General features: G+C 41.6%; 1 protein-coding gene across 3 annotated transcripts in view; it reads left to right on the top strand.

The window, feature by feature from the left end:
• The window catches only part of lpp (LIM domain containing preferred translocation partner in lipoma), a 234,874-nt gene that overhangs the window by 101,799 nt on the left and 119,075 nt on the right, over positions 1 to 14,000 (top strand). For all 3 annotated transcript variants that reach the window (XM_072684124.1, XM_072684123.1, XM_072684122.1), the window contains one exon: positions 10,328 to 10,434. In XM_072684124.1, coding sequence (XP_072540225.1) covers positions 10,328 to 10,434 — 107 coding nt within the window. The remainder of the gene's footprint in view (positions 1 to 10,327; positions 10,435 to 14,000) is intronic.

Consider the following 14,000-nt stretch of genomic DNA (forward strand, 5'->3'; position numbering starts at 1 on the left):
GTGTTTTTGTGTGGGGAAGTAAAGCATATGTGGATTGCCTTGTAATATTTGTGGGTTTTTTGTTTGTTTGTTTGTTTTCCCTTCTTTCACTTTCATTCTATAAAACCTATAAACCTATAAAACTTTAGTGCATAACATGTGTTGCTATGCAAGATAATATTGTGTGGTTTCTTTGTGATTTAGGGGTTATTTCATTTGTTTAATTGATTTGAAATAACTAATGCTTTAACAATGATTATTATTAGTGTTATTACTAACAGCAGCAGCGGTGGTAATATAAGGAATAGTGGTTGTCAGTTCTATCTAAATGTCTAGTTTTGTATTTCTCTTTTTTTCCATTATTTTCTTTCTTGTTTTTCTGTAGTCGTGTCTGTTCTCTGTTGCGTCTTGTTTTCTCCCCCCTCTTCTTGCTTGGCTGGTCATCAGCTAACTGACTACCGGTTGTTATGTCAGGCTACCCACAGAAGTCTCACTGTTGAGAGTTGACAGGAAACCCACCAATGAGAATCTCTCCGTTCCTATAGAAACCATAGACATTCGCTGCTAATTTAGACAAAGGGCCTTTCACACAGAATGCCTAACAAGCATATTGACGGCCATTTCCCTTTTTTGGTATTCACTAAAATACGTTGTGATGCTGAGTGTGCATAAGCACACGTACAATTGTGTACATCCACTGTGACTTTTTACTGTGGAGGTATTTATAATGTCCAGAGCTTTTAATTAGTCATTAATGTTCAGGGGTGGGGGGTGGGGGGGATTTTGGGGTACATTTGCAAGGAAGGGAGGAGAAAACAAGGTCAACTTCATAACTTGATCGTATATTTATGAGTGCAAGGTGGTGAGATCTGGCGTATACATATAAAATCCACACTTTCTGATGCAAAATAAGCAAAGCGTTAGTCCAGCTTGTCTAAACTGACTGGTTGGGCTTGGGCTTTCTTCATTGTTCATTCAGATAAACTGCGATAAAGTTTGTATAGTTTACTTTAGAGAGAGGGTTTGACTTTTAAATGTGAGAAGCCGTTGCGAAACAGCACTCCATAAATATTAATTCCTCTTTGCTTAAACATTTCGTTTTTTTCGACCGCCTCACTACTCGCAGTGTGTCTCTGCTGGTGTTAGTTCTGCGCGTATGTTTACTCTTTGACTGCCACACCCCTTTCAGAGGCCCAGGGCAACCAGTGTTCAGAGTGAAGGCCATGTGCGGAGAGAGGTTCTGCGGGAGCTTGACCCTGGCTCAGCCATACATGTCCTCGTGTGTCCTCATGTGAACTTGAGGCTGCTTCACCTGCTCTCTGACCTGTCTGCTTTATATTACCCAACATTCTTCCTCCAGCAGGAGCCTGACAGGGCCTCTCACTCTCACCCAGCCTGCATTCCTCCACTTTGTTTTCAGCTGTTGAGCTGCACTGCACTCTTCTGAACCCAACACGTGTGGGTTTGGCGCCCCTTTTTCCTTCTCTCGCGTTTATTTATTTAGCAGATACTTTTATCCAGAACAACCTACGGTGCAGGAGTGACGTCCATGCTGTCGTAACTTAACCACAGGGTCATTTTACAAGGGGCTGGAAAGAGAGGAAGCTTTAAAGGTGCTCTGGAATGGAATACTGTATTTATCTTGGCATAGTAGGAATTTGGGAGTTCAGTACAGGAAGTAATATACCGTGGACCTCAAACATCAAACCAGAACTGAACTGTGCTGAACTGTAAAATGGGCCAATTCCAAACTGCTACACTAACATCTACTAATATCTACCCCCAAAATGAACATTCACCCAAATCACCAGCAAAGACCTTCTCAACTAAAGATGCAACAGGGCCTTTCCCTGTGCCAGTGTCCGCAGAAGGGGAGTTCCAACTTCACATGTGACAAAGCGAATGGGAATCTGTGCTAAGCTAAATGCTAACTCTAGCCGACCGACTGTTACCAGCTCTTCTCTCCGATGGCCCACTCCATCGATAACAAAGTGGACTATCTCAGAGTAGAGCCAAGCATGTTGGCGAATGCTAGGCTAAAAGCTAATCTAGTCAACCGGCTACAGTCTCTTCAGAACGGGGGTCAAACTCGCAACCCTTGGGACCTGGAGCTGTGCAACACATGCCTGCTTCACATGCCCTTAAATAATTAAATAAATAAATGAATAGATAAGGTTTTAAATAGGGCCTGACTGATCACATTTTTGTGTCTGATACTGATTTTAGTGGGACAGAAAAAAAATTGATTGCTGGTAATATCAGCCTAAGAACCCTGTCTTTGTGCTTAAGCTTAAATCAATGGCAGGAACTTGCTGTCTTAAATCATTACAGTGGTTAAAATATATTACAGCATTGCTTTTTTTTTGTTTTTTTTTATTATTATTATTATTTATTTTTTTTTAATAATAGGTTTTGGATGTTGGGATTTAGACAGCACTGCGGTCAGATGATGACTCACATTTGGTTCCCCACTTGCCAGGAGGTTTTCACATTGCTGTGGGCAAAAACGTTGCCGATTGCCACCGCATTATTGCCGATGGATTCTGGGATACCGTGGGTTGTCGAGACCGGCCACCTGATATATAGCTTTGCTTCTAGTTTGGATATGACAGCAACAGCATTTTTATAACAGCAACATTAAAAAAAAAAAAGAAAATCATCAGTGTTTGTGCTCCCTGGGAATTGAACCCAAAACTTCGGCAGTGCTAGCACCAACTACAAGACCACTCATCACTCACACTCATCCACTCTGGCTTCTCTGCCATGTTCTGCCCCATAACTCTTTGCTCCTAGACTGGAATGTCTGCGTAGATCTAGTCCTGCATGAAGATATTCCGGACATATTCCTGTCAAAGCCACTGCCTGCGAATCAGATTCACTCGGCTAATAACGTGACGTGGCGTGTGCCATTGTGAGGAAGTCTGTAAATCCTTACTGTTCTCCTTTACAGGCCTCTGTGTTTTCACCCCCTGCTAGTTCTCATTTAAGTCTTAAGTATTTTATCAGGGCACTTGACTTTGGCTCTCCCCGGCAGTGTGTCGACAGTGGCTCTTTTTGAAGCTCTTCCTGCTGGGACTGGCGGTTTGAAGCCGTCACCTCTCCACTGTTTTTGTTTCATTTTTTTTTGGCTCTCCCGCACAATAGTTTAATCCCTCTTTTATGTCTAAATCTTAAAGAAAACTCCATTTCCTGTCCCTGCAGAATTCCACTCAAATCCACACAAGCCAATTCCGTCGGCTCCTGTACACTTCCAAAGGCTCGTCTCCGCAGCCCTCAAAGCCAGAGCGCTGCTGCTTGCAGCCACATGAAGCCGTAAATCAGCCGGCTGTATATTTCAGCTAATTAAGAGCAGGACTCGGTTGCCTAGCCGCTGCGGAAGGTAGCGTGAATACGGCCGGATAATGACGGATAAAACGGTGTGTTTAGCGCTTCTTCCCTTCCACAGTGTGTTTGGAGGGCTTTTCCGCAAAGATAAAGAATTGGAAATTGCACACTGGTCATTATAACACTCTATCCCTCTCTGTCTGTGGAGGATTATAGGTTTACACCAGTGAGTGCATTTTTTCCCCTCCTTTTTTTCTTAATGTTTGGTTTCCTTCAAGGCCTCTTGTATTCCGTACTGCAGGATCTCAAAATCCAGAGGAAAAAAAAAGGAGGGCGACATAAAGCTGAGCGCCACTTTTTAGCACTGCAATTTATTGTCATATAATCTGTGGATTAGCCCCAAGTGCAGACTTCTGTTCAAACTATAGACGTTTCAGCAAAAAGGAGACAAATTTAATAACTCTGTCTATTGATTGATTCCAGTTCATCAGAGGCAGGCAAGCAGGCAGGCGTAGCTGCAGTGTAGCTGCTTTTGAGAGCAGGCGTTTAGTTGTTTCCTGCAAAAGAACGGTCTTCCAGATTGCGGAGCTCTACTGAAATTTTGCAGCTTTGCTACCACACCAACCCAGCAGTTAGTTTTGTTTACCGCGGTCTTTTGTAAATGATGGTGTAGAGGAGCTACCTAAGCTTGCACAGTAAATCAAATTCCTAGGGGGATTTAGATGTTAAAGTAAAAAAATCACTTCAAACCAGCCAGAAAAGCATAATGCAAATGATCATGCTTAGTTTTCACAGAATTGATGTGTGGCGTTTTTTTTTTTTTTTGGCTAGACCAAGCTTTCCTCAAATGGCCCATGACTTGATGTGAATCAAAACCTCAGTCTTATGCAAAAGTTTGGCCACCCCCGGGCCAAATATCCTCCACAGGAAACAAACTTAAATTTAAAACAAATTAACATGTTTTAGACACACACACAATTCCTGTTTATATTTCTGAATTTAACACATTCTTAAAATATAAACAAAATAAACCATTTATTTAATGTGTCATGACTTTTAAAAACTGTTTTTTATAATTTTTTTCATTAGGATTAAAAAAAAATATATTCAACTTTTAAAGTCAGTGTAAAAAGATTGTCTAAAAGTTATTAAAGTCATATCCATTCTTCATGAACAATTCCTTTACATTTCATGTACTTGACATACCAACAGAAAGAAATGACTTATTATTAAACTCATTTTCTTCTCATGTCAGAGATGTTGCTGTGCTCCAATTTATGATTAATTCCATATATCTATTAAATAATGTAACAAATGCAATATTTCTTAAAATGTTATTTTAACATTTTTAACAAATTTTAAACAGCATATTTACCAAAAAGAAAAGACTGTCAGCATTGCTCTTGTAAATCTTGCATGGCAGTATTCTGTATCCTCTACAAGCGCTTTCCCACCAATGCAATGATCACTTTAACAAAGACATTGATCCATTCAAGCAACTAAATGGTTTATTGTGTTGTCAAGGTTCTAAGAAGAACAACTGTCTTAGTAAAGAACCCTTGAAGAATCCAGCTCAAAAGTATAATAATCAAGCGAACTGAAATTATTAATTGCTAGTTTTTCTTATTTAGTTCAATATTTTTGGTTAAAGTTGTAGGTATATTCTGACATGAAATTTATTTGCTAATTTATTTACATTTCTTTCGTCATCACAAAACCACCTGTCGAAAGTGATTTTTCCAGAAGAACCAGATTAAAGAGTCGAGGTCCATGTTAAATATGGCTCATATTATTACTCGAAAACATCTCATTAAGTGAGCATTTATAAGGAAACAAATGGCACTTTAATCTGAGCTAATTGATTGGCTCATGTAGGGGGGTGGTGGTAAGGAATACGTAAGCGCTCAGTTTGTGCAGGAAGTGGACTTGATGAAGTCTAATGCCCTGCCAGACTCTTTTTCCATCTTTTGTATCAAGGCCTTTAACTACATTCAAGTTCCTGATAACCAATTATACCTCTCATAGGCCTCTCGGATAACTCTAATCGCTGATTAGAATGCAGCGCTCACAAAGCAGCCACTTGTGCATAATGGCTCAATAAAGAGTGAGGGGTAATGTGTGGTATTAAGTAGGTGTTCCTGCTGCTTCTCTTCATGAGGGAAAGCGCAGCGCTGAGGCTTCACAGGCGGCGCAAATGGAGCCGCTCGCATTCACGGCACGGGGGGCCCGCCGCTCTCCATAGCCAGTGTCCAGCCAGAGCAGTGCTGCAGGCCAGAATGAAACATGTTGTTCCAACCTCTTGCCACTCGCTGTGAACTGCGGCCGTTTGGCAGCTGGACAGGAGAGAGCGAGCTGACGTTTCCTTTTATTATCTGTTTGTTTTTTGGGTTTGTTTATTTTTGCAATGTGTGTCACAATGTTCTCGGCCTGGCTGCGGAGGCCAATGAACTGTTAATTACCACTCACGGTCAATTTAGCACTTTTTAGGTCAATACATAATTACTTGTCTTTATACCCAGCTATTTATTTGAGAGGAGCCGCACATTTCATATTTCGCAAGAGAATAACTGGCTTTTTTTTATATATGTTTTATTGTGTTTTGTAATGCCTCACCTTCACGCTGAGGTTTTTGCAGAGATTTCCTTTAAATATTCATGCAGCTTAGCAGCCCTTTAGGGCCCCATGGGGAAAACGATCGATACATTTTGAGGTGCTCCTCTTATCTTAAAGACACATTGGCTATTTCAGGTTAAGAAAATATTTTGTTCTCAGCAGATTACTGTTGTCTCTGTTTTCATGTTTTTCATTGCCGCTTAAGCTAAAGAGCTGCAGACTCCAGTTCTCCGGTTTGTCCATAGTTAATAATCAGCTGCCTTTGCATTTTTTCATACACCTTAGGTCTAAAGATACTTTTGATTGTAGTTTTCTGACATATATCTTAGTGACAGCAGATAATTGTATGTATGTATGTAATTGTATGTGTGTGTGTGTGTATATATATATATGTATATATATATATATCTTATTATTATTACATGGAGAAAAAGATTGTGAAGTGAAGCCTTACAGTACATACAGTGACAGATCTCTTGACAGTGCTGTCTTTGACAAGTAAATAAACAACTCAGATTTTCTCTCAGTTCTCAACTGTTTTGCCCACACTTTTATTCCCCTATATAATATCTACAGATGTTCAGATCACTAACCAACTAAGGTTAAGGTTAGGTTAAGGATTGCATGGATTCCACTAGACCTCTGAAGGTGTCCTGTGGTATCTGGCAGCAAGACGTTACCAGCAGATCCTTTTAAGTGCTGCATGAGGTGGGGCCTCCATGGATCACATCAATGAGCCTGAAGCACCATAACCCTGCTCCCGGTTCACGGGTTGTACTTCTTTGGACCACTTTGGTAGCCAAGTAATCTAGCCATCACAGTTTGGACCTCAAAGTCCAAATATCACCACTCCTTGACTGGTCCCATTGTAGTGAGATAATCTGTGTTATTCACGTCAACTCACATCAGTGACTTTTATGCTATGGCAGATCTGTGTGTGTGTATACGAAGTGTGACCAACTGACTGATGCAGTGTTGTTACTACAAAAAACACCAGAATATCTCTACAGGCATCTAAAAGACATCTAAAGGCGTCCTGTTGACAGACTTTCAGTGGACAGGGGTTAGCATGGGCACTCTGACCGACTGGTCTGAAGCTATGCAGCCCTTGCTATTTCATTGAAGCTCAGAACTAGTTGTTTTGAAAACTTGTCAGAGATGCTCAGGGCTTCACACTTGTTAATTTTTCCCACATCCAACACACTGGCAACAAGAACCGACTGTTCATTTACCCTCTAATATATATCCTGGACCTTGACTTTTACAGCTGTTACAAGATAATTATCTTTCACCTCATCTGCGAGTGGCCATAATATATGCATGTGTGAATAAGTGTGAGTGCCGGGGGAGCTGTTCTAAGTAATATAGTATTTCAGTGAGTTTTACAGTGAGTCCTTTACTGTAACACTTGTTGTCTCACTCTTTTATTCCCTTTTTTTTTCCCCCAGCTGTTCTTTACATAATGACAGTGCTGGGAGGTCAGTGGTGGGCACTGTTACTCAGAACAGTGTGAGCTTCAGGGCAGACTGTGGTCCCTAAAGCAGACGCCACTGCACACTGGACCCATCAGCAAAATCTCCCACTGAAAACCAAAAACCCACTGATGTCTTTGGGGAGATTTCTCCTTTGGAATAGTGCAACTTCAAAGCCAGGCTGTGAATGCTTGCTCTCTGAGGAAATTACACATGCACATTGTGCACATGTTTTGGTGAAGGCCACTTAATGCAGAAATGTGTCAGCATGTTTTAGGAAAATGCTACATTTTTTTTTAAATCAGGGTTTTTCCAGTACATTCTAACCATTTGTTTTTAACTTCCTTTTTTGTCAGGATCTGCACAGTCTGACAAGGATCTGATGTAGACGTAAAGCAGTACTGTTGAAATATTGGAATGGAATCAGATATGAGATGCGATTTTTTTCACAATACAGGGCAGCCAGTGAGATCAGAGATCACTTAAATATATTAGTAAAACAAAACGGAAGCCTGTTTAATTCTAAGAAATATAAAGTCGACAAATGGTGATATAAGATCATAACAAATATCAAATAAATTGCAGAGACATGCATAAAATAGAAAAATATAGAATGTGGGCTCTTTAAGAATTATTAGATATGTCTATTGTGATGATAAGGGCTTCAGAAGATTTGGAAAAAGCCCAAGCGTCCCTGTCCCTAGCAAGTACCACCAGCTCCTGCTTGGGAATCCCCAAGCACTCCCAGGCCAGACAGGAGATATAATCCCTCCAGCCAGTTATTGTCCCAGTTGGTCGTGTCCTGTACGTTTCCAATGGGAGGCGACCGGGGGACATCCTTGTTAGATGCCTGAACCACCTCAGCTGGTTCCTCTCAACTCAAAGGAACAGTGGCTCTAAGCTGAGCCTCCCTTAGATAACAGAGCTCCTTACTCTGTCCTGAGTGAGCCCAGCTACCCGACAGAGAAACCAGAGAAATCATTTTTGGTCGCTTGTATCCGCAACGTTATTCTTTTGGTCAGTACTCACACTTCCTGACCATAAGTGAGGATGGGAAAGTAGATCAACTGGTAATTTGAGAGCTTTGCTTAATGGCTCAGCTGGCCACATTACTGCAACCGCTACACCTAACCTAACGATCGATCTCGCATGGTCTCCTATCACTCTTGAACAAGACCCTAAAGTACTTAAACTCCTCTGGAAAAGCCGGTTTCCGGTTTCACCGGAAAAACATGTATTAAGATATATATTGATAATCAAATTAATTACATGACCAATTCTTCATATTTCAAAGGGGAGATCAATTCGGAAGACACCATTGGAATAATATGTATATAAATAGATAATAAAAAGTTATTTGATTATGTTACTTATTGTCTAATTACAATTTGTAAAATCTATATCCATTATGTATAATCCATTATGCATTTAATGTCTTGAATAAAGCGTACGGCAGAGAGAGCCCACACCTCCCATCGTAAATCCTTCTGTCCCCCCAGCCCTAACTGTTCGATAAGTCATCTAATCCCTCGTGTCGCCCTCAAATAAGAAATCCCAAACGACTTCAGATGTTCGAGAGTCGTACATGGAACTTAGTGTATTAATTCTGTGTCAGACGGCAACATACAAGTGACTTTTTATTACGGCAAGTGAAAGGGGAGTGTAGAGAGAGTGAAAGAGAAGAGCCGGGGTAGCGCAGGGGCTCTCACAGACGAGTGGCGGATTTTCTTTCTTGTTTGATTTGCGAATGCATGAGGGGCTCTGGCAGCCACACTGAGGAGTTTTAGCAGAGGTCACAAGGTTATTATATAAAGCGCTCCTCCTCCTGCAGGGAATCTTTAATGTCATGCTCGCAGTCTGAGAGAAGTGGCATTGCGCAAGCGATGAGCATGTGTCTAATTTATGCTTACAGATTCACTGGGGTTTTATTTAGCCAGCTCAAGACATCAGTTAATTAATTTGGTCAGCAGACTTTGATAACCTACGTAGATGACATCAATTAGTCTCTAATTAAAACAAATACAAGACCCTAAAAAAAGAGGAGGCCCAAAAAAAAAAAATAATAATAATAAAAAGCAAATGCAATTTTTGGACAAGCCTCATCAACAGTGCAACATGACCACAAACACCCCCTCCCCCCCCTTAAAGGCCCTTAATTTGCAAAGCTCATGTCTGGCTTGGTACTTAGAAGTACATGGTCAAATGATTCAATCCAAAGTCGAACACGGAGTGCAGCCAAATCGGAATCTAATTTGGAGAGCGGATCTTCATCCTGGCTGAAACATGCAGAGGAACCCAATCCAGGGATTAGCGCTGGACTTTAGAACTCTAAATTTGGCTTGTTGCCGCTCTCTTAGCTGGACAAATACCCTGTTCAGCTCGTTTTGAACACAGAACTTACTTTTTCAATCTCGGTAAACACCTGCTTACCACAGATTAGAGGGCTCTTGGTTAACCAAATTGTTGCAATTATATGTGTTAATCTTCTCGGGACAATATGGTTAGTATGTAATCCCTCCTGCACACCCACACACACCCCTGTGTGCGCGCACTTAACACTTGCGCAGACAGCCGTTTTATAAAGAGGCCGGCTGTCCTGCTAAATCTTCTAAAATACAAGGGTAGTTAATCATCAAAATGAGGATTGTACTCCTCCAAGTTGTGCAGGAAGTATTATTTTGCCCTTTTCAAATCCAGGATTAGTTTCTTTTCCTCACTCTGTGCTGTTTGCTGTGTCGAGATGTGGGATTGCTTCTGATTTAGTGAAAGTATTCAGCCCACTCCACGCTGCAATGAAGGGACTTATTCTTTAGGTATTAAGGACTTTACAGACGTAAGTCTGAGCGTATCTGAAACTCACCGAATGATGTTTTTTTTTCTTTTCTTTCTTTCTTTTTTCTTTCTTTCTTTCTTTCTTTCCTTTTTCCTGAACTGCCCAGGTGACTACCCTCCGCCGCCCCCACCGATAGTGGACACCAGTGGCCTATCATCCCCCTCATCCTTCCCTGCGCCTCCACTAGTGGATGAGAGCTCCTTTGGTTTTCAGGTGAGGCAGTATCGATCGCTCACACACAAACAGGTGCCCACATGCACCCTTGTACTGTAGCAGCCCGGCATAACCCAGCGTCACCCATGTTCTCTCTAACCCATTTCTGGCAGTGCTGTAACTGGCTTGTTGCCCAGTGCCTTATCTGTTTAATTTGACCTCGTTCTAGAGACACTGAGGCCATAGAGAAGACTGACACCTATTGGCTCACCTCAGTCACTTCCCCCAGTGGAAATGCTCACTTGCAGTCCAACGCTTCCTTTATAAACTGCCTGGTCCATGTTCTCGTTTTCCTTCTTGTAGTTGCTCTTGGAGGTGAAGCACAATATATTTAACATATTATTAGGTTATTATCAGGTTATAACTTATCAGGTTATTTAACAATATATTTCTATCTTTTAAATATATATCTAAGATCTTTTATGTCTTCTAAATCATTTGTCATTGTTTGGGTTTGCCATTAAACAAAGCTGCTTCTCAATGATTTGCTTTATCGGCTCCATTAAACAGACAAAACGAAGCTGCTCTCAGGAGTGAAATAACTGAACAGACTTGAGCAGGCTCGTTTTTCCGTTTCAGAGACGTTCTCTACTTTTTATTGAAAACGTTGCCCGTCATAATTCTTTGGTAACTCTGCACTGCACTGTTCTCCACCTGATGCTGTGTGAATATATTAGTTCATCAACAACAATCTGCTGACAATTGGCAGTTGACTAGTAGTGGGTGGTATAAGAAAAACGTTTAGGTTCCTGACCATTACATACAAGGTCATATCGGAATATTTTAACCACCTACCTAATAGTGGGAATGATCATCCCTGGCCCGGATGACACTAGCATGATGTTGTGTACGTTTTAGGTGACGGAATGTGTGCATTTTATATATATATAGAGACAAAAACGATGGTGTATATGGTGCCTCTCTGCTCCCAAGACAAATGGTGTGTTTTCTGGGTCAGAGAGTGTAAAACATATCTATAGTAGAGTAAAAACAAGATTTTGGGCCTATTAAGTTTAATTGGGTTAATATTACACACACATCCACCGAATAATAATTCAGTTTTTTAGATAAACTTAGCTAAGGCAAAGACAAAGCTTACCTTCCTGTCAGTGATCATGATTGGCTACAGCTCGATTGACTGATAGCACACATTGGATTGACCCACACACGGTACAATGAGGAATGTTTATAGCAATGGTTTTAAGATCATCAGTTAAATGCAGGTACCTAGAAGTTAAGAAGACTCAAACTGTCAGTCTCAGCTGAGAGGACACGGGTGTGGCTTGGTCAGGAATAACTCAAGAACCACTTTAAATTGTTTTTAGCCATTTAGCTAAATGAGTTGCCTTTAACAGTGCAATAGTGCTAAGCATATCATTGCATATTTATGGCATGCTTATATAAAGACTATGGCAAAACTCTTAAACCTTAACTCAGTTGGTATATCGTCCCTTGCTACTGCTTCCTGCAGCTGATATACAAGCCATGTATATATACAGGAGCAATAAAAGGATAGACCTGGCTTCTTACTGAGGGCAAATTAGCCACAGTCTCATAGCGGTGAATGGCTGTAGAGTAAGAGATCACATGAATTCAAAAGGAGAGCAGAGCGAACTCTGCAGGGCAGAGTCGCTTCACTATTCTTCATTATGCCACTCCCCAAAGACCAGTTCTTTTTAACTCCTGCTTCCGATCACAGCGGAGCTTGCAGACACACGCACATGTGTATTTTTCCAAAAAACAACAGAGCGATGAACCACCGGAGCCGCAGCATTTCCCCGTTCCAATTCTCTACATCTTTCATGAATGAAAAAAGGGATGTTGAATTATTTCTGCGCTTAAGCAGAACTAACAAGAGGAAGAGGGCAGAGTGCGCCGGCGAACATGAATAATCAAACGGCACCGCAACCTAAATTCTTTTGTTTTCCTGTAATTCCAATGCGCAGCGCGGGAGACGTACAGGGACATGCAAATATCGGGCGTTGCATGCTCCTCGCGGAGGCCGTCCGGCTCTCACCCGTGCTCCTTCTGCTTTGCCACCTTAACTTAAACATTCACAGGTCTGCTTGAGTTGTAACCTCTCCATTAAGTCAGCTACCCGGGCATCATTCGAAAAGGCCGGCTTACATAACCCGAGGAAGTGCTTCATTAGTTTGTTCTGCCTTTTCTTTTCTTTCATAATCCTCTGTTCAAACATCGGACTGAGTTTTTTTAGCCCTCCTGCTGGAATAAGACTTAATTCCTCCAACATCTTAATTATGTCCTCTGCACAGTTCCAGAGACCCTTTTGCACTGTGCTAGGGAACCGGTTTCTGTATGGCTCTGCAAGCGTCTATTCTGCAACACTGCTCTTAAATGGCCTGCAAATTGTTCTTTATTGACCTGTTAGTGGTGTAACCATGAATCATAACCACATGTACCTTAGTTTCCATAGGAACGTGCCCTCGTATCAGAAAAGTTCGACTCTTTTCCCTTGTACGCCTCTAAACTGCGTCAGTTTCTATCAATAAGACTAATGACACAGTGAATTTACTGTAATGTTACAATCGCCTTAATGCATGGTGAAATTCTGCCTATTTCTGTAGATTCTGTAGCGCTCGGCGCTGTTCATCATCTCCACTGTTTTTTTATTCCCCCCTTCTTTCTTAATTTGTTTTTCTTCTTTTCTGTATTCCTTCCCCCTGTCCAGATTAGCGAGCGTGACCCGTGCAATAAAGCGGCACACAAAAGCCATTCACACAGCCTCCCCAGCGCTCGTTAGGCCTGTTAAAACAGGGTGTGCCTGTTAGCTTTTAGTTAATTTAAGACGCTGCCATTAGTACAGGGCTTTGTTTGCCCTCTCCCCTGATTGCCAGGGATGTTTTCAGTGGCGCTGCGGCTCCAAATAGAGGCGGGTTAGGGCCGTAATGGGTTGTGACAGGGAATCCGAACGGATAACATTAGAGCAAGAGGCAGTCACTGATCCGGCCTGTGAGCTTCAGGCCCACAGGCTATCCCAGGACGACTAATCTACTCCACTCTACTCTACTCACTTCTTTCCTTCTCTCTCTCCATTTTCTTTCTTCCTGCTCTTCTGTTCTCTCTCCTTCTCTGTTTTTCTTTTTCTCTTTTTTCCTTTTCTCTTACTCTGTTTCTGTTCTGATCTCCTTTGTTCTCTTGTCATTTCTTCTTTTCTTTATGCTATTCTTCTCGTCTCTTCTCCTCTCTTCTCCTTCTCGTCTCTTCTCTTCTCCTTCTCTTCTTTCCCCTCTCGTCTCTTCTCTTCTCCTTCTCTTCTTTCCCCTCTCCTCTCCTCTCTTCTCCTTCTCTTCTTTCCTCTTCTCTTCTCTTTCTCCTTTCCTCTTCTCTTCTCTTCTCTTTCTCCTTTCCTTTCCTCTCTTCTCTTCTTTTCTCTTCTTCTTCTCTTCTCTTTCTCCTCTCCTCTTCTCTCTTCTCTTCTCCTTCTCTTCTTTCTCCTATCCTCTCCTCTCTTCTCCTTCTCTTCTTTCTCCTCTACTCTCCTCTCTTCTCCTTCTCTTCTTTCTCCTCTACTCTCCTCTCTTCTCCTTCTCTTCTTTCTCCTCTAC

The sequence above is a fragment of the Salminus brasiliensis genome, chromosome 7 (assembly GCF_030463535.1).
Source record: "Salminus brasiliensis chromosome 7, fSalBra1.hap2, whole genome shotgun sequence".
NCBI lineage: Eukaryota > Metazoa > Chordata > Actinopteri > Characiformes > Bryconidae > Salminus > Salminus brasiliensis.